The following is a 24,595-nucleotide window of genomic DNA, read 5'->3' as shown; positions in this document are numbered from 1 at the left end:
TGCACATCTGACAGTTTTCTCAGAGAGCTGTCAGGTACATAACTGAGGGGTTATAAGTAAAAACCAGTAAGATGTCCAGACACTGGCTGCCAGTCTTAAGCAGGACACTACCTTCAAACAGTGTCAGGTTCTCAGGGTAAGATTTGTCCGTCCCTTTATAGCATCGCATGTTATTTACAGGGGGTTAGCCACTTAGCCTATTGGAAAGCTGTTAGCCACTCACGGTGCCATGAGATTGCCGTGGGGGCCAGTCACACAGAGCAGCATTTGGGAGAGCAGGAAACTACCCCTGACTCGGTGACTCCAGCCCCGACCTGGCTATTGCTCTCTCTTTGTATGAAAGAGTGTTGGCTCCAACTCTTCCTGGGACATCGTAACTGAGCTCATTTCATCTGGGTTCCATTTGAAAAGCAACAGAGCTGGATGGGAAGTTACAGGTTAAAATCGACCCTGCTAAAAATGTAGTCTAAATAGGGGCTATTCCACATCCCACAACCTAGTCGGTTGTCTAGACCATAAGTTGCTGCTGATAGTCTGGAAAACAAATTGCATTTGACTGCTCAGGAAGAAAATGAAGAGAACACTCCAGGCTGCAAGAAAGTCCAATAGGGAAGACCCAACTACAGTACCAAGCACCGCTAAGATTTTTGCAAAGAATGAAGACATTGGAAAGTGGAAGTTTTCATGCATCCCTCTTAGGAATTCTAAAAGTTTAAAATAAACATGAAGAAATTACTTACTTGATTCTGATCTTTTAAAAAGTCACCTCCTCCTGCCTCCCCATAAATAAATCTATGAGCTCTTTGGACCACAGCATTTACGGCCGTATCCAAACACTATCCTAGGAACCCAGTACTTTTTGCGAGAACAAACCATTTTCTATACAAAATAATGCCTGCTAATTAATGTTGTCAAAATTTCTGAGGACAAGAATTTGGAATGTTGTCACTTTACTTACCATGCGGGGAATAGACACGTAAGTTAATGGGTATGGAGGAGATGCCTTTATTCATTCCTGTCACTCGGTCTGTTTCTGCTTCAATCTCATGGCGAACTTCATCAAAATCTGTAAATTTTTTTCCTTTGCAATGTAGAAATTCAGCATATTCTACAAAAAGACAAATTAATACAACCCAAAATCATCCACTCTTGCAATAATTATAAGGAAACAATGTTTTTTTATTACAAGTCACAGTATCCAATACTGTCGCTTAAACCATCAAAATGGGAGCACAAACAAACACAGTTAATGCTGTAGAAATATTAAGCACAGCACAAATGCTAAGGATGTTAAATTTGCTAATGTTCACATAAGCAATTAAGTACGATAAGCAGTCCTTAAACATGCTAGCCTATTAAATAATTTAAAGAGAATTTGGGTCCCTGAAATGACCAAAAAAAACACAACAGCATCTGACTGTCAAAGAAATTAGATGGAGGGCACACACAAAGCCCATCTACTAATCCTATTAGCAATCCTTGTCCAATATCAACATTTTATTATGATGGAATGCTAAGTTATATAAATACAGCTTCAGAAGGCAAGAAGATTTAAAAACAAAATATGCTTAATTCTTTAAAAAGAAAAAAATACGTGGCATAATGTAGCTTTATAACATACTATTCAAAATACCACCCCAACTTCTGTAATTTTTTTGTTATTGTTGTTAATCACCCCCCAAGGATATTTTTTCCATTGCTTTTCAAAGAGAGTGGAATGGAGGGAAGGAAGAGGAGAGAGGGAGAGAGCGAGAGGGAGGAACATCAACGTGAGAGAGACACATGGATTGGTTGCCTCCCGCATGCGCCCAGCCCAGGCCTGGCCCTCCCTTGCTAGTCTGATCTCTGCTTGGGCCTCCTGGTGGCAGTACACATTGCCCAGGCCCACCCCAGCTCCTCCGGACTGGGAAGGCCACAGGCTGCAGAAGTGGACCAATGAGTTTCCGCTTTAACTTACCGAGCACTGTAACGACCCAACCATTGGAAAGTTTGACTGACAGGCAGAGACTATATAATTTCTGTCTCTCCTGTCAATGGGCATGAATGTTTCTATCTTCGTTTCTCCATATCATTACGTGTGCATTTTCTGAAAAACGGCACACTGAGACTCCGAGAGCTCACTGCCCAATGGTGGAGACTTGCTCAACATTAAAGCCTTTAGTAGGCTTCGGAAGTCTGGTCTTAAGAAGTTACTGCATCCCTTGGCAAGCTTTTCACACATCTACCCTCATAGGGGCTATTTTTATTAGGATGTAAATTCTCAGAAGATAGAGCCTGTATTTACCCGCTCAATGGCTAGGTCAGCACCATGTGAATGCCAGAGTTTAAAATAAGTAGAGGGTAAAATAATAGGAAAAATAAAGAGGAACCAAAGACGGCAAATCCCAGAAAACAAAAATTAATAAGTATAAATGAGTCATAAATAATTTAGAAGAAATGGAAGTGTACTTTCTAGATCAATATACTCTGTGGTAAATGCACACTTAAGGGCTTGTGACGATCATAAGCATTACCTTCACAGAAGTAGTAAGCTTCTGAATCAGCGACTACATTTTCACCGATAATTTAAGTAACACAAACGTGATCTTCTCTTGTTGCCACTAGATGGCACCTACTTGCTTTCTCTGTAGGAAACGCAGGCCCTTCTAGAAGGCTGCAAAATCAATGCAATTTTCAAGTTAGATTTAAACTCATTCCTGGACTCCTGAAAATGCTTTTATCTTGGGATTGAGAGATGACGATTGTGCAGGACCATCTCAGACCTGTGGGTCTTTTTAAGGATAGGATACCACAGATAGATTTAGGGATGCCTGGATGTTTCACCTAATATTTATTGAGTTCCTACTTGCCAGGCAGGCACTGTTTTAGAAACTGAGGATGTAGCAGAGGGGGGAAAAATAAGTGTCTAGCCTCATGAAGCTTAAGTTCTAATGATGAGAAACAATAAACAATGTGTGTGAGTGCACCAGGCAATAAGTGCAATGGAGAAGATTGAGAGGTAAGGGGGGCCTTAAATGCTGGCGGAGAGGGGTGACTTTGTTACATGCTGTGGCTGAGGAAGGCTTCTCTGATATGATAAAATGACATTTGATCCAAGACTCAAGAGAGGAGGGAGCAAGCTGTGCTCTAAGTAAAACCATCCCGGCAGTGCCTGAAGCAGGCGGGCACTTGGCTTATGGCAAAAACAGCAAGGAGGCCGCTGTGCCAGGAGCACAGGGCACACAGAGGAGGAGGTATGAGATGAGGTCTGATCAGACCGCTTGAAGGGTATGGGACAGAGGGCAAACAAGATGTGATCCAGGTTTTAAACAGGTAACTGTGGCTGCTGCGTTGAGAGCAGGCAATGAGGAGCAAAGGGGGGAGCTGGCTTTTGGGCAGCAATGATGGGGCTCCGGCCAGGGCAGCAGCCATGAGAGTGGGGAGTCCTGGTTAAATTCGAATGGATTTTGAAGGAAAAACCCAACAGGAGTCGCTGATGGATTAAAGGTGGACTACGGGAGGAAGGGAAGAGTCGAGGATAGCTTCAAGAAGCTTGACCTCAGCAAGGGGAAGAACTTTGAAACAGAAAAGACGAAAGTGAAGAGGCTGGAAGGCTGGGGGCTGGGAATCAGGAGCCCAGCTGGGGACCGGCGATGCCGTTGCACAGCCGCTCAGCGGAGAAACGGACTGCGGTTAATGCTTAGGGTCGTGCAGCTGTGCCACGCGCCATCTCGTCACAGACATCCGACAGGTGCACGTTTATTCCGAAAACTTCCCAGAAGGTGGCAGTGGAGTGCTTGAGGAAAAGGGCAGCTTTTTATAATTAGCACAAAATAAAATGCCTTCGGGGCTGGATATGTGAGAGCCACCTAGAGAGAAGTAAGACTAAGCTAGAGACTTATCATTGGAATTCATTCAAGTCAGGCGAGTGGGTGAGATCACTGAGTGGGAGAGGGAGATGGGGAAGAGGTCAGAGTGCTGGGCCACATAGAAGGAAGGTGGTCAGCCAGATAGAAGGAAAACCAAGCTCGACAGGTGGCCCGAAGCCAAGAGGGCGTTTTCTGAGGGAAGGGGACCTTCCACTCCATCAAATGCAGCCCACGCGTCAGGTGAGATAGGAACTAAGAATGGGTCTTGGAGTTGGGCGACTTGAGGGTCCTTCAGCGGGTTCACAAGAGCTGTTACCGTGGAGTGGGGTGGACGACAGCCTGATTGGAACAGACTGAAGAGGGAATGGGAGGAGAGGGTGGGGAGACTGGTCACAGGCAATTCTTGAAATTCTTTCAAGGAGTTTTGTTGTAAAGGAGAGGGAAACAGTGGGAGGGCAGCTGTGCCCTTCCCCACAGATCTCGTCCTGGGCATCCCTTCCTTCTGGCTGTTCCCAAGTTGTAATCTTTTATAATAAACCAGTAATCTGGTAAGTAACATGTTTCCCTGAGTTCTGTAAGACACTCTAGCAAATAGATTGAACCCGAGAAGAAGGTCATGGGAGTCTCTGATTTATAGCCAGTCGGCCAGAAGTACAGGTGACCAACTGGACTTGCAATGGGCACCCTGAGTTGGGGGGGATGAGCGCAACTGGAACCTCCAACTTGTAGCCAGTCTGTCAGAAGCCTGTGCTTGGGGCTGGTGGCTGAAATCAGGGTGGCAGGGAACAGAGAAGTCTTATAGGACTGGGCCCTCAACCTGTGTGGAATCTTACGCTACCTCTGGGTAAATAGTGTCAGAATTGAATTGGATTGTAGGACACCCAGTTGGTGTTGGAGAATGGCTTGTTGTGAGGACCCCAACCCCCACCACAGTGGAACTGGGCTCTAGAACCTAAAAAGGCTAGAACCACAGAATCCTTTTTCTATGGGTCCCAAAGAGCCTCCTGGGAAATAAAGTATCCTTCAAAACAGGTTGAACTAGCTGATCAATAGCTAGACTCTTCAAGAGCTAATAAATGTGTGTCTTCCGAGACTTTTATACTATGGTAAACTGTTATGTCTGAAGGTCTAACAAACCTCACCTGTGATTCTAAGATAAGTTCTTTCTCATAGAAAGGCACAGTTTCCAGTTTCAAAAAATGAGACTCCTGGTTTTAAAAATCTTCTCTGGTTCCCTCATGTTAAAAAGAACCTATATTCGAAGCAAAGATCGAGATACATTTTTATATCAAAGAATGATTATTTTGGGGGAAAGAGGATATTAGAAATTCAGAGCTATCACTCTATTTTATTTTTATTTCCCCTTAAAATATTGTAGCACTTTCATTTCCATGGGTCAGGAAAAACAAATTACACTGGGTTAAAAAACTGAGAAAGTGTTTGGGGGAAGGATGATATGGTTTATGCCTGGGCAGCGTTCCAGTCGTCCGTGAAAAGCACAGCGTGACCGTAAGAATTTAAATATTTCCAATATGCCCCTTCCCTGGGGAAAAACCATGCATATGTTTCAATTAATCAAGGGTAAGTAGACAGGAATTAATATGGAACACATGCATGAACCTCTCATCCACTTTTATTCTAAGAACTGGGGTCCCCAATACATTAGCTGGAGTCTCCTTTCTGAAATGATTTAAGAGCAGTGTTTTGTGAGCACAGGGCTCCAATGGAAACGGAGCACGTGGGCCACATGAACAGGAAGCAGCTTCCATGCAACGAGCCGGTTCGCTGCTGAGAGCATCTAGCTGTGAACACACTGAAGACAGACTTCCTCCCAGGCAGAGCTGACATCTGACCCAACTGGTGCTGATCACACTTAGAGTAAAGAATGTCATGGATTTCTTGGTTCTTTAAAGCTGTCCACTCTGAAGCCACTGAGCAATCCCATCGTGCCCTCAAGCCATTCCAAACTGAAGGCAAGGTCCTCGAGCTGAGGTTGAGGGAGCAGCAGGGCGAGGCAGGTATGACCCAGATATGGGGCGGAACTCAACTGTGCCGCTCAGGGAAACAGGAGAAAAGAGGGAATCTAACGAAGCAAACAGTGTACCTGGGGGAGGAAGCCCAGCAGTGGGTGGAAGGTAGCAGTCTCGCTGGGGGGTGAAGAACAATGGGGCAGGTGGAAGGAGAGCCAGGACTTCACAGAGGACAAAAGGCAGGTGCCGGGAAGACAGCAGAGACTAGGGTTTACGATCAGGGCTCTGGGACTCCCAGGCACAGTGGGAAATCAAAACAAACTCCAGACCCAAGTGAGCCAGCCAGTACCAGACAGAAAACCAAGGTGCGAACTCAGTCACAGAATGGAAGGGAGGCAGAGCTGTTTCTTTTCTTTTTAAAAAAAAAAAAAAATATATATATATATATATATATATATATATATATGTTTTTATTGATTTCAGAGAGATGAAGGGAAAGGGAAAGAGAAACATCAACAAGAGAGAAACATCTATCAGCTGCCTCCTGCACGCCCCCTACTAGGGGTTGAGCCCCACAACCTGGGCATGTGCCCTGACCGGGAATCGAACCAGCAACCTCCTGGTGCAGCGGACAATGCTCAACCACTGAGCCACACCAGCCAGGCCAGAACCATTTCTGGAGCATGCACAGCCACTTATAGAGGCCTCAGGGTGAAGAGAGATGAAATCAACGCTGCCCTGATAGGCACTGCTCTACCATGGCCTTCACCATGGTTTCCTTGCTTAAGAGCTGTGCTGGTTCAAAAGCCTGGATGAGGCTGAGGCTACCGATGTGGATCCAGCAGCCCCAGGTGACTGGAGTGCTGCTGGCCCATGAGACTGAGGACAGCGTTTGACAGATGTCCCCCCAGTGGTAGGGATTTGTATGGAATATTCCACGTTAAGCATCCAAAATCACCATCAGCCGATCAGCAGCTGTAATACCTACATAGCTCAATTTAGTCTCATATTTTTCCAAAGGCGCTCAAAGAGTGTAACAAAAATCAACTCTATTTCATACTCATGTAGATTCCATGGGAGACACAATCAAGAGATAAACTCTACTCCAAATGCTGAAACTAAGTGAGAAGATCGCCAAGCACTTGGCAAAAAACTGCAAAGTGGGTAATTATTCTAAGTCTCAGCAGCATCTGGCATGATTTTCCTCTTCCTGGAAACCTCCTCTGCTGCTGACACACACACACACACACACACACACACACACACACACATACACACACACACACCCATTATTCCAGCTTTCCTGGTTTTCCTCCCTCCTCACTGACGGCTTCTTTCCCACATCCACTGCTCAGTGCCTTCTCTTCTCGTCCACACGTCTGAATATCAGAGTCTCTCTAGCCTTCCTTCTAGATCTGCTTCTCTTCTGTCATTCCTACCTTCTCTCTAGTTGATCTCATCTAATCTCTTCGCCCTTAGAAAGAGAATGTATTTATACACACATATCCCCAAATTCATGTCCAAAGCACTTACCTCTCCCCTGAACTCCAGACTTAGACAATTATGTCTAATTCTAATACTTAAATTGACATTTCTACTTGCCTAATACATTTCTACTACCTCTAATAAATGTCTCAGAATTAGCATGTCCAAAACCAAACTGCTAAATACCCGCTCCCCTCTCTTCCCCACACCCATACCTACGCCTCCTCATGTCTTCCACAGCTCAGTTATTGATGCTACCACTGAATCAGGTCCTCAAACCAAACAGAACCCAGAGCTATGGCTGCACCCCTCTTTCCCTCTGCTCTCCTGGACACCTTCTCACGGCTCCCCCTATGGCCATCCTCCCCCTAAGCCCGCACCGCCTCTCGCCTGGACTACCATAAAGCCTCCCAACCGGTCTTTCTGATTCGACTCTTGCTCCATGAATCCATTCTCCAACCAGCAGCTGGAGAGATCTTCCTATAACACAAATCAGATCACACTGCTCCTCTTTTTAAAACCTTTCGTTGGTTCTCCAGTGCCGCAAGCAAATTCCAAATGCCTGCCCCTGGCCTACACGGTCGAGGACCATCTGATCCCTGTTGATCTCTGTCTCTAACACTATCTGCACCCACTGTGCTCAGGTCGCTTTAGCTGCACACCAAGTCTGTTCCCAGCTCCGGGCCTCTCTACCAGCAGCTGCTCCTCTGGAATTCCCTCCCCCCAAGACCTCTGCCTGTGTGGCTCCTTCCTGCCATTTATTTCTCATTCAAAACACCATCTCTTTAGACAGGCTGCCTTCCCAGGGCAAAAAAAAAAAAGCCACGGCTCAGTCACACCCCGTCACAGCATCCAATTTATTTTCTTTAACGCACATAATTGCTATCTCAAGTTTTTTGTTTTTGTTTTTGTTTCTGTTTGTATTGCCCATCTTCACACACTGGAATATAAGTGCTCCGGGAAAACCAGAGCCATTATCTGCTGTACTCCCAGCGCCTAAAACAATGAATTGCATCCATGAGGCACTCAATACATACTTGTTGAATTAAAGAACAAATGAATGTGTAAATAAGTGAATGGGTCATGAAGTAAATGCTGGAGGGCCCTTGAGGTCTGTGGGTGTGAGAATCGGATGATCATAAACATGGCTTTAGACGTACTGAATTGGAGATGTCTTTGAAATATCCAAGTAGAGTTTAAAGCAGTCCATTGGAAATAGGAGTCTAGAGTTTAGCCCAGGAGCTGTCTATGTGAGAGTCATGGGTGCCTGAGTTGTAACTGAAGCCACGGAGCAGAGGAGAGTGTCTAAGGAGAAATATGAAATGATCCAGAAGAGAGCCTTGGGTCAGCACAAGCTTGAAAGGCGAGGTAAAAGATAATGTGTCAGCAAAAGGGGCAGAGAGGTCAAGGAGACAGAGAGAAAACCAGGAGCATGTGGCATCGTGGAAGCCAAAAGAATAGAGTGTGTTTCCAGGCGGAGGGAGAATCAATAGTGTTAAAAGCTGCAGAAAGGACAAGGCAAGTACTGACAAATGGCTGTTGGGATTTATAGAAATTGGGTATGTGTTCATTTCCTGTATTCTTAAATAATGTTCTGTACAAAATTTCAATATTTCTTGTCATTTCAATGGTTTTTGCTTTAGATTACTTTGTTCACTTAAAAATTGTTTTATCTCTTTTATGCCTTTTTTTGTCTCTTCCCTTGCTATCAGGGTGACAGCAGTCACTTTTTTTTTTTAAGGTATACAATGTAATGATTTTATTTTTGGACATATTGCTAAATAATTACCACAGTAAAGCTAGTTAACACAACCATCACCTCACATAGTTGCCATTTTTGTGTGAGTGGCAAGGACTTTTACAATCTACTCTCTTAACAACTTTTCAACAAACAAAAACACTCACAGAAACAAGAAGTAAATTGGTCATTACCAGGGGCAGGGGTTTGGGGAAATAGGTGAAGGTGATCACAGGGTACAAACTTCCAGTTATAGGACAGTTGTCATTTCCTGCTGTTGGCGATGCATCTGTTTGTAAGTCGTATTCCCATTCTAGCTTGTAGCTTTATGTTTTACTCTAGATCGAAAAGTCCAGCCACCCAGAGTGTATATCTGAGTCTAAAACAGAACTAGGAAGGCCTTGACCCTGCAATGCATGAGCCTTAGATCACAGACTTGGTCATATTAATGTTGGCTACCCACACCTCCTGGTGCTTCCTCCTGATAATCAGCTAAGTTTAGAAACTGAAAGTAAGAAAGAGGTTCTTGAATAACTGAGCAATTACAATATTATTTAAGAGTAACTAAATGTACAAATTCAGAAACAACCAGTGACTCAATGTCACTTCTTGTTTTAATAAGACAAAAACATAAGACTATCTGCCAAGTAAAAATCCGAGTAACTGAAAGTGGAATGACTAGACTTGGTCATGGGAATTCAAGTAATCAAATTTCGATCCAAAAAAATACGACAGAAAGTCAGAGATTTGCAAAATGAAAATACTATTTCCCAAAAGAATTGTATACACAAGGAATGAAGTTTATAAATGAGATTTAAGTAGTAATCACATCAGAAATACAAGCATATAAATATGTAACCAAAAATAGTCTCAAAGAAAGCATCCTAACTGTTTGACCAAAAGTCATGTGTCTATCAGTAGACGCTTTTATGTACAAGTTGTCAGCGGCACTATTCCACGGAAACATTTTAACAAGGTCTGAGTGTATTTGGTAAACACCTCACATGTCTTCACAGCAGAGTGCTGAAGGTCACTATCAGCTGGAAACAGAGCCAGCATAACTTTCGTATACGATTAAAGATATGAATAGAAGTTCATTGTTTACATATACATATTCAATTTTTCCAATAACATTTGTTGAAAATATTACCTTTTCTCCACTAAACAGCCTTTTCACCATTATTAAAAATCAACTGTCTATCTGTGGATCCATCTTTGAACTCTATTCTGTCCCACTGGTCTGTTTGTCTAACTTTGTGCCAATGCCCCACTATCTTGATTATTGTAACTCATAATAAATGTTAAAATCAGGTAGTATTCATTCACCAACTTTGGTGTTATTTTTTAAACTTGTTTTGGCTATTCTGAGTCCTTTGTGCTCCCTGTGAATGTTAGAATCAGCTTGTCAATTTCTTAAAAATAATTCAATCTTTGAATCTTTGTCTACAGCACTCTTTGCAATGTTACTTGGAAAAGGTTTCCTCCTCTGGCCCAAGTTTGCACGTATACACACCTATATGTGTGTACAGCACATTTAGGTAAAAGCATAGGCATTTTCCTATGAATGCCTGCTCTGATAAATGCATTAACCTTTAATGAAATACAGATTTTTATAACTGGGAGGTATATCTCCTCTAAACTCTGTTCCATTTGAGCAATCATGTCAGTATTGTTGGGGGCCACACAAAAATATTTATTATCTATGGCCCAAACACCATCTAACTAATCAGGATGGTATAATTTGGTAATGAAGTCTGAACAAGTAAAAATAAAGATTTTTATATTGAAAATACAAAAATTCTTGAGCATGATATTCACAATTGATTGCATAAAACTAAAATGCAAAGTAACTTCCTCCAGTAAGGTGCCTTTGCTTCAGAAATTGCAAAAATTACCTTATGACTCAGACAACAGTCAATTCAACCAATTCTTCAAAACTTTTCAAAAAAGGAGGAGGGGAGAAAGGCAAAGAAAAACTAAAAATTGTTCCTAGTATGAATAAAACTCAATTAATAGAGCAGGTCGATTAGTACAAATTTACAATATTTTAAGGTCTCCCTTAAGTGATATCTGTTTCTAACCCCAAGGGATTCTTATAAGAACATCCAGCACTGAGCAAAACCCACTGTTCTATATGGTCCATTTAAATGATACTAACAGAAATGTACCTATAAAAAAACAAATAAACTTCTGATCTGAAACTCAGTACTATGGTTTTTCAACTCAATTTGCATGTAAATTAATGCTTACCTACAATAGTCACCAATTATCTCAAAAGGAACTTAATTAATAGAAAACTCTCTCACAAGGACACTTACCTCCTTTTTAAAAGGGGCTCAAACATGGAGGCAATCAATTACTTTTGCCAAATAGATAAAATTACAGGTGTTGGAAAAAAGGACAATCAGTGAAAAAGACACGAGATACAAATTGTCTTGAGTGAAAAACAAGTACACTCATTTTAGAGCGTCCTTGAAAGGGAATCTACCGTGTGGACCACAGTGAAAACTGCAGTCTCCATTAACAATGGAGTGACTACTTGATCGTCCAAATGTCATCTTTCTGGAAGAAGACTTGAAAATATGCTCTACTACTTGATAAGCCCTCTTAGTTTCATAACATTAGAACAGCCTGACCGAAATACCTACACCCTTCCTCTTTCCATCAGGAGGTCTCTATCACCCCTAAACGGTGTCTCTTCCGTAGGTTGCTGTGAGTACAAGAGCATGGCTGCCTGCTCTTTTCACCAAAGTTCTCCCAGTGGCCAGTTATACAGGCTCAACAAATCTGTATTACATCAGAGAGTAAATGAATGAAAGCACTCAACACATGGTAAGCCCTTCATTTTAAAATCATCGAAGAAATTTTAAGTATACACAGAACAGATAATTTAGACAGCAGAGGTCTTAGCTTCAGAGAGGTTAGATAAGTTGCCTGAAGTCACACAGCTAGAAGGTGGTGGTCCAGGATTGATAAAATCCAGACATTCTGGCTCCCGAGGGCAATCCGTGGACCATCCCACACCGACTGCTTCTCACTACTTCAAGCTCTCCCCTCCTCGGAGACTCCAGCTCTCGGCTTTTCACAGCTTCTTTGTTCACGGTTCCTTCTTTCCACCTGCCACCCCTCCAACGTGGGCATTTCTCCAAGTCTAGGAATCACAAGTGCTACTCTCTCTGCCATGGTCCATGGTCCATGGGGCCCTGGAACTCTTCCCCATAAAAATGTACAAATTTACATATACACAGAATTTTCAGAGTAATTTCAGGGTGTTCATAGATAACTTTGCTCTACCCACTTCCTCCTCCTCACCAGAATATATACTTTAAAGCACCTGGTATACTGTCTCCTGCAGAGTGAACACTCAATAAATGGTCTATGTCATTATCATGATTATAATCGGTGCCTATCAAAATATTGCCTAACAAGGCCCTACTCCGGTATCATTTCCACTGACCACTTCCTTTGATCTCTCCCCTGTGAGGAATGCTTTCTTCCTCTGGGTTTCTTAGGGCCCTGTGAATATACTATACTACTTGTGGGATTTTTACAGGTAGCAAGAAACTTAAAGATTCTCTATCCAAAGTAACATGCTTAAGACGAGTCATATAACATGTATTCCGCCTTCGACAGCATAGTAACTATTTGCTTATACGTCTTGTCTCCAATGCTTAGACGGAGGGACTGTCTCTTCCACATCTTGGATTTAACGTTCCTCAAGGATTCGGCAATAATTAAAAGAGTAAATGAGTGAATGAGCGAATGAATAATTCCAAATGAAAGCTGAATCACTATTCACTATTTTTCAGGGACTCACGAGGCTCTGAATGTGTCTTTCGGTATTTTAGAATGTCCAGTGTTTTTTCCCTCATTTGCTTTATCAACACTCTGGAGCAAAATCCTTCCCTGAGCAGATCTCGTTAGGATCTTCCTATGTGCCTTCTCCTCGCCTGGTCTAACCTGCTAGAGATACTAGCTTGGGATAAGACGCTCGAGAGTATGTCATTGCTCTCCAGACTTCATTTTAGTAAGAAGTTTAATATCACAAAAATATTCTATTTTCAATCTCCGAAAACCTGTTCTGGCTTCTGTGCTAAGGTTTTCGTTTTCCTCGGTGAGCCAGCCCTCAGTTGCACATGATGCTTCTCAGGTTACAGAACCGAGACTGTTTTCCGTCCTATAATATGATCTATCCTTTCAGCTGGGAGTTGAGTTTTCTGGCTATATAGAAACCTGCACCTTACTAAGGAACTACATATTCTAGGGGACACAAAGGGTTAACAGTAATTCACAATCTCAGAGAACTTATCCAAGTTGCAAAGAGAAGGCAAACTTGTGAAAATGAAACAAAAGATATCAGTAAGATGCCCCCACAGAAATCAGCACCATGAACAACTGGCCAGTGACAGGTGTGTGTTGGCACTTTGGGATTTAGCAAAGAGAGGGGTCTTTTAGGCAGGATGGTCTGTAAAGGATTTACGGAAAGAGTTGAGTCCGAGCTAGACATAGGAGGGTAGATGGAATTGGGGGAAAGTCAAGAAGAGGAAAGAGAACATTTAGAAGTACAAACAAATGATAACAAAAACACCCAAGTGGAAAAGCAAAAGAGAATTGGAGGTAAGCCGGCTGGGCAAATAGCAACAAATATCCAATTAAAAAATATTCATGGAGTGAATGAATGAAAGCCTGAAGTCTTAATGGAGGAGGGTCAGAGACGGAATGCGCCCCTCTTTGTGGGTAAATGCTGAAGGAGATGTTGCACAGTCAGCATTTAGCACTGGTCCTTCCATGCTCAGAATGTAAAAAGTGCAGGCTACTGTTACAATTATTGCGATTCTTTAAATGATCGACATAAAGGTAGTGGCTGGAATCTGAAGTGCACCTCATTTGATTTTTAAGGCCTGTTTGGGGGGAAACGTTTCCATAGCGAGCAAACTGAATTCTGAGAACAGCAATTGGATTCTTCTTTGTTAACATACTCAAAGAAGAAATTAAAGAATGAATTAAGTGATAAACAATGAATGGTGAAAAGTCAGAAGATACAAGAGCTGTGCATACAACACTCTGTGTGTGTGTGTGTGTGTGTGTGTGTGTGTGTGTGTGTGTGTGTGTGTGAGAAATCTCGCGCTCTGTGGTCTAACAGTGATTTTGACTATAACCCATCTTGGTCTTAAAAGCTGACTATGGAATGCAGTACCTGCATTCTATACAAAAATTCACACTCACCCCCAAAATCTTTTCATTTACCACACTTAAAATCGAGTTGGAATCCAAAATTTTATTTTATACACATATTCTTGGGACATATCTGCTGCATAAGTCAGGATATAAATTAACACATTAACCCCTGTTAATACCCACCATATCCTAGGAAATGGGTGTTATTATCCCAGCTAAACTGTAACTTCTCTGCACCTCAGTTTCCTCCTAAATAAAATTACAATAATAATAATATCCTATAAAAGCTAACAAAATCAAGATTTACCAAAAGCATTACCCTTAAGATTTTTAATGTACATGAGCTCACCTTCATTCCTCTTTAATAATTCTGAGATTGTTACTGGGTCCCTTTAGAAAGGTATTTCAATATTTTATATATAGCTGTAGCTATCACGCTGGTCGTGATAGCAGCATTATCATTTCATGGGCCACTTTGTGCTATGTAAGTCTCTGACTCCCCTCCGGGTCTGCGGGTTCCTACAGGTGCAAGATTATCTCATGGTCATCTGCAACTCCTCTAGATATGCCACAGAGCCTGGAACATACGACGCTCTCAGCATATACTGGAGGGGGAGGGACGGAATGAGTTCTTTTATCATTGTTTTGTGCAACTAGGAAAGTTAGCGTCTTACTTTAGAAAATTATATTCATTGTGAAATGATCAGATTTATCGTGTTTTATAAATGGAAATTTGTCAGATTTTGTAAAGTACAGCTGTGCATAGCTTCCATGCCATTAAGTAGTTCATTAACCAATGCATTCATGCAGACAGCATTTTCATGGTAACTGCTCCCTGGCTAAGAGATAACACTTCCCCAGCAGCTCCCTGGTTCATAGGAGAGTCAGAGCTAAGAGCACACCCACCTGGAACTAAAGGCTGAAGGTTGCTATTACATGGTAATGCTAACCATATAAGTACTTCCCTTTTTTTTTTTTAACATACTTAGCCAGGTATTTAAAAAACAGACTATCGATTTAAGCTGTTCTAGCGGAACTTCTCTACCTTCGAATTGTGGTGACATTGTATTAGTGAGCTGAATGTCCCTAATTAAAACAGAACTGCTCAGCATCAGATCACTATAATTCACTAATTCTCTGCTGAGAACATATTTTTAGCTGTCTTGGGAAAAAAATTGCATAACCAAGTGTTGCCCCAGTTCCCTCAGTTCTACCATCCTATTTGAGGTGCCACAATAGGAAAACGTTTTGTTAAAAATCATCCGTCTCCCAGGGATGTTTTCCAGTGGTGGGGTTTAGAATTTTCTGGACGCGTCCCCGAGAGCTGAACCTCCCCTTGTAGGAATGAGCAGCATGCTGACTGAGATGGAAAGTGACCCCGTACATACTGCCACTGCCCCCAAGAGGACCGCATTTCAACCTTGAGAATACTAAAAGCAGCAAAGTGACTTAAGAGCATGCGGGCTGACAGTCACTTCACTATCTTAAGATGATCTCATTTTCCATCTTGTCACTGGGTGCCCAGAAATCAAGGATTAAGAAATGAGTGAGGGGGAAGGAGGTCCTTTTGCTGCCTCAGAAGGTCCAGGCCCTTCCGACAAGCCCTGTCCCCACCCCGCGCTGCGGCATAGGATGGTAAGCTCATGACCACCACAGAGGAGGGACAGTAAACAAGTCGGAAAAGAGAATCAGGACCCAAAATTGCCTCAACCGGCTGGAATCATCTGTGAAATTTCATAAAAGAGATTTACTATTATAATAAGTGTAAAGTTCTGCTCTTAAATCACTAAGTAGAAGATCCAGGCAAAGTGCAAAAAAAGAAAAAAGTTGGCTGTTACAGTGGCCTGCAAGTTCAGTATCAAGCAGTCAGAAAACATTCCTGCCCCCAAACCAATGCGCTCTCCTCAGTGGGCTGCGTTCACTGCCAGTCCACGCCTCACTCCTGAGAGGCAGCCGGCCCCAGCTATGTGCGGGGAGAGCCCACAGGTTCCGCACACTCCGGGATGCCGGCTCCCACAGCTTTCCCGATGCACTGAAACATGTGGAAAAGGGTAATGTCCACAACAGCGAGGAAACGGCCCACACCCCAGGCTTCCCTAAAGAAAAGAAAGCAGAGGCTCAACAGGGATTCAGTGCTTCTTCTTCTGGAGAGATTTCTCTCAGAGTTACATCTTGTTGGCATCATTCCTGGCTGTTAGCATTCCTCTAGCTAAGTTTAAGGAAAAGCTAACAAAAATAAAGAAGTGGGCATTGGGTACACCGACTGCTTCCCCATTTCCATACCTGCTTGAAGGTCAGGTAATTGGTATCATTGAAAGTAAGAGATAATTTGCCTGAACTTCTAAAACCACAAACCACTTATCATGATTAAAGGTGTAAATATGGCATTTAATTACAGAGGGGGGAAAATAACAGGCAAGTTCGTGATCTGTAGATAACTGCAAATATCACATTCGGCTAGCATATGATGTTTGAGAGAAATACATCTTCCTGAACTACGAAGGCATAAATATGGATATCTGCATCTCATACAAACTAAAGGAGAGACCATGTCGCCCCGGCCAGTGTGGCACAGCTGGCTGGGCGTTGTCCTGTGCACCAAAAAGGTTGCCGGTTCGATTCCTGGTCAGGGCACATGCGCAGGTTGTGGGCTGGGTCCCCCAGTGGGGGGCATGCAGGAAGCAGACGATGGATGTTTCTCTCTCTCTCTCTCCCCCCTCCCTTCCTCTCTCTCTAAAAATCAATACCAAAAAAAATTTTTTTAAAAAAAAGAAGAAAAAGAGACCATCTCCTAACTGGTAATTTTTATTTGGTGGAGGTTTGCATGTTTTAAAGCTCTGAATTCCTCCTCTCCAAAAAAGAACTATTATGTAAATGTCTACAGTAACCAGCCATTTCTTCCCAAAAGCCATAATAACCACCTCTCTGAGCGAGAGAATAAAGAAAAGTAAAAAGCTGCGAGTTTTATTCATATGTTGGCAGCAAAATCGGTGTTATTAATGATGAGATATGGAAATTATAGCCCCATAAGAGAAAAGAATCATAACTTGACAACGTAGAGCTGTATCCCTCCTCCAGTTGTAGAAAGTCCTTTGCTTTCCAAGGCAGCAAAGCAGCAGCAGGGTAAGTGATCTGATGATTCACATTACAAACTAACTCTCTTCAAAACAGCCAATGAATTTACTGGTCTATCCATTTAAGCTCCATGTGCAAAATTTCATGTCATTAGATTTTCATGTTATACAAACTGCTACTGTATTTTCACCCACTGACGATTTACTGGGTAGGACTTCACGAGTCCTCGGCATTTGGTGGGGATGGAGAGGGACCCACCCATACATTCAAGAGCATTTAAACAAATGGCTACCATTTTACAGGAGCTACATGCAGGTGCTGGGCATAAACATATGGCAACCTCTGCCCTCAAGTGGCCCACTGATTTACTAGATAAGTCGGTCAGCTAAACGCCAGGTTAGGGAACGATGTGATGGGTGTTATTAGAGGAGTCTGTGCCAAGTGCTTTGGAGCAGAAGGAAAGGCACAAATAATTAAGGGAAGGTGGGTGCTGGAGAAGGAGTGCAGAAGGGGTGGTCTCTGAGCTGAAGCTCTTTTCACAAGAGAACACAAGTGTGTCAGGAAGAGTGGATGACAGATGGAATTCCAGACAGAAAGCCCAGCCTGAGAAACGCCAGGCTCTCTGTTGCTAAAATAGAAGGTTGGCTGATTAACACAAAAGGAAATGAGCCTGGGAAGATGGAACCAAACCCGGAAGGCTCTGTGGATAAATACCAATCCTCGGCAATCCTCAAGAATCAATTTATACCTTAGGTAAAACCATTGTCCACTGTCCTTGAGCTTGCATTACTGTGTTGTTTTTTAATCTTCACCTGAGGATATTTATTCCACTGCTTTTCAGAGAGAGTGGAAGGCGGGGAGAGAGAGGGAAAGAGAGAGAGAAAAAGAGAGAGAGAAAGACATCAATTGGTTGCCTCCCGCATACTCCCAGTCCCCAACCCGGGCCGGGGGTTGAGCCTGCAACAGAGATATGTGCCCTTGGCCAGAATTGAACCCAGGACCCTTCAGTCTGCAGGCCGCCGTTCTAACCACTTAGCCAAACTGGCTAGGACAATGGCTTTCTGTCTTTAACCACAAAATTCCAAACTCCCTACTAAGTGATCAATATTCTTGCCAACCTGGCCTCACCCTGAACCAAGCCAGCCTCATCATCAGTGTGAAAGGAGAGGTCTGCTCACCGTCTCCTGCATATCCCACCCTCAACACCTAACTTTAACTCTGTCTCTCCACCCACCCTCACCCAGCCTACCCTCTATTCATCCAAAGTACGTCAGCTCAGGGCCTCCCCTGTACCTCGTCTAACTGCTCAAACCCACTTGGATCTCTCCTTTCCCCGAACTCCTCCACCACCCAGCTTATCACTGAATTGTCAGTTCTGCCCAGGTCTCCCCAGTACAGAAGCCACGGCTTTTATTTCAACCATATACCCCCCAGGCCTTGCAGTTACTAGGCCCACTGGACAAGAACTGTGTGGTGATGTGTCAAACAAACAAATGGTTCCGGTTGACATGGGGAGCAGAGGACACATTTTTAATCTTTTTGAAAAGTATGAAAATCTTTTTTGTAATAACAACAGATGGTGTCAGATGGGGACTAGAATTACCAGAGTGATCACTTTGTAAATTCTATAAATGTCTAATCCCAGAGCTATACATCTGAAACTAATATAATATTGTATGTCAACTGTAATTTAAAAACTAAAAATATATTTTTTAAAAGTATGACTACCTTGATTCTTGTATACTAACATCAGAGGATGTCCAGTTTTAATTGTTTTAATGTCCTCTGTCGAGTGAGGCATCGCTGTATGGTACAGTGTGACATATGGAGAAGAGGCCTTTCTGCGTGCGGGATGTACAATCTGGTGATGAAAGACAGAGGCTTTGGGAAACTACTGCCTAGGGATCCCGTGCCAGCTTGTAGTACTATGCTTAGGACATCATATTTCAAAGAAGAGAGCTCAGGGCCAAATATGCTCTGTGCTGGCCAAGGTCAGGCGAGAAATCAGCAATACCATTCGTTTCCACCGCGAGTTCTGCGGCCTCTTCAGAAATCTGGGTATTCAGAAATCTAGTGCTTCACAGATAAATTCAAACTCGGGCACACATTAGCACATTTCAGGAACAGGAAGGCAAGCGGACGGCAAAGGAGGCTTTTAGAATGCAAAGCACCGCGTGTACAATATTTCAAAGTTTGGCTTCTATTATGCTTGACCAGTTCACAACCAAGTAGGCGCCATGTCCTGCATTCATCAAAAGAGGCGGAGATGAGAGATCTGCAATACTTTCCTGCCTTGACCTCAAAGGTGAGTTTTTTCAGAGTAGTCATCATGTTTTAAGTAAAAGAACAGGATAGAAAAGCAATCACCAGGGTCATTACAACCAATAAAGAACCACCAAGTCTTCTCATTATTTGAACTAAAGACTCAGCAAACAGGAGTCCAGCTGCGTTTACAGTATCTTAAAGAGGACTGAACCCTGGGAAAGTGTGTATGTGATTAGTCACACTGTGTTTATCACGTAACATCTCTGGGAAGCAGAGGGCACAGAAACCAAAGTGTGAGCAGGAGGGATGGCATACCCTCTTGCCCCCAAACCCCCAAATAAGCAACAGTCTCTGTATATGACCAGGCCATAAATTCAGAGCAACTGGGTAGATGGACACATAATATTTCTAACAGCTCAGGACCCTCAGGACCCCTTACAGGGTCATCTTTGACTCCCCCCAAAATATTATGTGTCCATCTACCCAAGTGCTCTGAATTTGTGGCCCAGTCATATACAGAGAGAAATATAGAAAGAGACTTATTAGGAGGGAGAGGCTCACACAACCGTGGAGGCTGAAAAGTTTGTCTGTGAGCAGTTTTCCTAAGTGGTTGTAACATTTTCTATCAGACACGCTCGGTGGGTGAGAGGCCCAGCTCCCCTACATCCTCAGCAGCACTCTGCATGGTCTGTCTCCTTCCTTTCAGACATTCTAATAGCTGTATAATGATATCTCCTTCTGGTTTCAATTGGCATTTCCCTATTGACTAAATGTGCCTATTTGCCATCCCTCCCTCTGCTTAGGCTGGCAGCTCCACTCTGCACCCCACCCTCGGTAAACCACGGATCCTGGTCCCTGGATGGAGAACCATGTCTAACATTTCTACTCACACATTTAGAAAAAACTAGACTAAGTATTGGTAGGACAATGTGCTTCTACTACTGGTACAATTAGCAAGCAATATCTTACGATACTGAAAATATAGTCTACAATTGCCCATGTGAATATTTTACGAATAAGGCCACTATTTATTTCATGAAATCAGTAAATTCTTGAGGTTTCCCTATAATTAAAAAAATAATAAAATAATTTGGGTTGGGTTATTTGGTTTTTTGGGGGTTTTTTTGGTAACTTCAATGCTTTTCTCGTCTAGAAAAACAAACAAACATAATAGATTGGAACACTCTCTTTGATATAAAAATCAGATAAAATCTAAGTGAGGAGCCATAGTTGTACTTCCTAACCCATACACCTAAACAAATTACATAATTGAGGAAGTCACATAATACTGCATTTTTTTCAGGACTCTTGAATATCTGAATACTAGGAAGTAGAATAGTTTTCATAATTGAGTTGTAGTCAACAAATCTTGACCTTAGTACTTCCTCTGTCTGGAGTCTACTTTAACCAGAGGAGTCACTTAGTGCTCTGGTCAGATTACCATTCAGGAATCCTGCTCCCTCAGGAAGCTCGTCTGTTTGAGGAAGTCTATGGGCAGGGCTCCCCGCAGAACCAGGACCCTGCAGGGCTGTTTCCCTTGGCACCGCTTCTTTCGAGTCACCTGTGTTATCAGGGAAGAGCTGCCTTCCTTTTTCTCTTAGAAGTGATCACATCAATGAGAAGCCCATTCAGATGAGAACTTATATATATAATGTGGACATTTTTGCCTTGGTGCTGGGCACTGGACGTCCATCACAGTGATTTTCAACCTTTTACATCTCATGGCACACATTTTGCCAATCTGACCAAAAAAATAGGTAAAATTTTGATTCCTTCCCACCAGACAGCTATTCTTCTGTTGGTTGTTGTCATTTTTTTTTATTTGACAGTCTAAGGGAAAAGAGGTCAGTGCCCTTAGCTAAAGAGTCAGGTAGTGCATGTTTTAAAAATTCTTGCAGCACACTGGGTGAAAACCGCTGATCTATATTCCATTCCCAAACACCCGGAACCAGAAAAGATCAAAATGACAGTTTAACTTGGGCACTCGAGTAAAGAAATATCAGAATTCTTCACCCAGCTCATTCTGAAAACATCTCAGTATTAACTTCTCCTACTTTCCTTATCCATTATAAATTAGCACGCTGATTAAAAATTTAGTGGCACTGCTTAAATTGTCGGGTCTGCAGCAATTTACCAATAAAAATTTGCTTGTATAATGCATTTCCGCTCTCCCAAGTGTTTCCAAATACGTTATCTTACTTCTCTAGGATGCTGCATTTGTCTCATTAGCTGTCAGACAGGTTGAAATGCTGTCTGTTTGCTATGAGTAGAGTGTTTTAAAGATTAGAAATAATTTATAAATCACTCTGAACTTAACTGAAGATGGAATTACCTTAAGGTGCTAACCTTGGGTAGAAGTATAGTCGTAGCCACTTAGGTGGTGTGGCTTCAGGAGCTTGAAAAAGCTCCTACAGGTTAAAAACAAACAAACAAAAAGTACAGACTAACCTTTATAATGTAAGGCTTCTCATTTTTTGCTGTTAAAATGCAAAGACAGCCCTCGCTGTTTTTTTTCAGTGGTTAGAGCGTCGGCCCTCAGACTGAAGGGTCCTGGGCCTGATTCTGGCCAAGGGCACGACCTCGGTTGCAGGCTCGATCCCTGGCCCCAGTTGGGGCACATGCGGGAGGCAACCAATCAATGTGTCTCTCTTACATCAATCTCTCTCTCTCTCTCCACCTCCCTCTCCCTTCCACTCTCTCTGAAAAGCAATGGAAAAAATATCCTCAGGTGAGAATTAAAAATAAATAAATACAGGAATGAATGAATGGTGGGTAATTTTTCAACAAAAGGAGCCTATTGAAAAAAAGAAGGAGCCCGGCCGGGTGTGGCTCAGCGGTTGAGCATCGACATAGGATCCAAGAGATCGAGGTTTGATTCCCGGTCAGGGCGCATGCCTGGGCTCCAGGATTAACCCCCAGAAGGGGGCATGCAGGAGGCAGCTGATCAATGACTCTCTCATCATTGATGTTTCTCTCTCTCTCTCCCTCTCCCTTTCCCTTCCTCTCTCTGAAATCAATAAAAATATATTTTAAAATAAATAAAAAGGAAAGGAACCTAGAAAAAGAAAACAGGAAAGAATTCGATCAAATGGTTATGGGTACTTCTCACAGTGGGACTCAAAGAGCAACGGCTTTGAATAACTTTTTACTTGGCGGCAGCTCTTTACAAGGCAGCAACCTGGGCCCTACCCCAGATCCACTGAATCACAACTTCTGCGGGGGATGCCCAGGAACCCCCAGGAATCTTATGCACATGAAAATTTCAAAAACAACTCTACTCAAGGGGCATTAAACTAGGAATCTGCGCTTGGTATGCTAACCTCCCCTGTCGATGGAAAGCAATCGGGAGCCGGCACTGGACCAGAACAAGGTCAGAGCTGTCGTTAAGAAAGAATGTTCTCAGAATCACATTTGTTTTCACCATGAGGTTAACTTGTAACAATGAAAAGAAAATAAACATTTAGTCCTCTGCAAAAACAGACTTACCGTACTAAAATATCCATTTTCATTCAATTCGGATATTTAAATGTAAAACAAAATGAGATCTGTAGCCTTAAAATATTTCCAATGTTGTTACTGAAAATAAGACTTGAATGTTTTCACTAATATGTCTCAGCCTAATTTATTTATTTATTTTTAAAATATATCTTTATTGATTTCAGAGAGAGGAAGGGAGAGGGAGAGAGGGAGATAGAAACATCAGTGATGAGAGAGTCACTGATCACTGCAGTCCGCAACCCGGGCATGTGCCCTGACCGGGAATCGAACCCCGATCTCCTGGATCCTAGGTCGATGCTCAGCCTAATTTATAACAGTGGAAAAGTGGAAAACAAGTCCTGGTCATTATACACAAATGAGGGTTTAAAGTCTAACTAAACCACCCCGGCTGGTTTGGATCCGTGGTTAGAGCATGGGAACCTCCGACGGAAGGGTCCCGGGTTTGATTTCGGCCGAGGGCACACACCTGGGTGGCGGGCTCACCCTGCGAACTTCGTGTCTCCATCTTTGTTAAAATGGGCGCGTACAGCAACTCCAACCAAGGACCCAAAATACTAAATAGTAACAGTTCTCTAATAAATTACAAATCCTATGTAATTTTTAAAGCATGGACACATGTGACATGGTGCAGTAAATGCAATTCAAATGTGGTAAGTCAAATCTTGATGAACTGATAATATATTTGACGTGTGTGAATGGAGGGAGCGACAAAAAAATCTGACAAAAGATCACTTCTGTCATTGGAACAACGACCTTCAATGTGTCCACTTTGTAATTTCTGATTTTCAGTATCTTCATTTCTTACACTAATGCCATTGAAATAAAGGAGAGGGAGGCGATACAATAGCACAGAGAAGTTCTCCAGGAGGCGAAACCATCTGTCCTTACCTGTGACCTACAGGCTTTACTTTTGTAAGTCCTCCACAGTAACTTCTAAAGCAAAGGGTGACTTGGATTCTGATGTCTTTAAAAAACACCCCCCCCCCTTGGGGGCCAGGAGAGGAGGGGGCGGGGGCACATGGAATTCCCAATGGATCGCTTCTTGAATCAGTGACACTTTTAATATACTCAGTAGTTCATCAGAAATAGCACACTCAGGCATATCTGCTTTCTCGGGCCGACATGTCATTTAACCAGTAAACAGTAAGATCAGGTGCCGAGCAGAAGGAACCCAGTGAGGTGCTAGTAAATGTTTAACAGCTGTTACCCTAAGGAGCAAAGGGTCCTGATTTGCAGCATTTTCCCATTTCCATAGTGTAAATACTCCCACCGTGACGAGCTTCAAGCTACCACCACGATGTCACTGGATACAGAGACTGGGCGAGAGGTGCACCGCTGGATCTCGCAAGCTGGCCCGAGCCAGTTTCCACACAGCACCAGGGGAAGCCCAGAGGCACTGAAAGCTGTCCCCTCGTCTCAGGGAGACCCTCTACCTGCTCCCTTGGTCTTGACACTGCAGTCCTTACCCAACACCGCAGCAGAGCCTCAGCAGCGCCTGTCCCCCAAGCCATACCTCCGGAATTCCCTCCTGGGGATGA

The 24,595-nt window shown here is 43.0% G+C and overlaps 1 protein-coding gene across 2 annotated transcripts in view; it reads right to left on the bottom strand.

Annotated features, from left to right (window-relative positions):
- Positions 1–24,595, bottom strand: part of DNM3 (dynamin 3) — a 348,064-nt gene that overhangs the window by 276,485 nt on the left and 46,984 nt on the right. For both annotated transcript variants that reach the window (XM_016221402.2, XM_087827594.1), the window contains exon 3: positions 959–1,108. In XM_016221402.2, the coding sequence (XP_016076888.1) occupies positions 959–1,108 (150 nt within the window). The remainder of the gene's footprint in view (positions 1–958; positions 1,109–24,595) is intronic.

This window comes from Miniopterus natalensis, chromosome 19 (genome assembly GCF_054644295.1).
Source record: "Miniopterus natalensis isolate mMinNat1 chromosome 19, mMinNat1.hap1, whole genome shotgun sequence".
Lineage (NCBI taxonomy): Eukaryota > Metazoa > Chordata > Mammalia > Chiroptera > Miniopteridae > Miniopterus > Miniopterus natalensis.
Note: the sequence above shows the minus strand (reverse complement) of the source record. Positions and strands in the feature narration are given on the sequence as shown.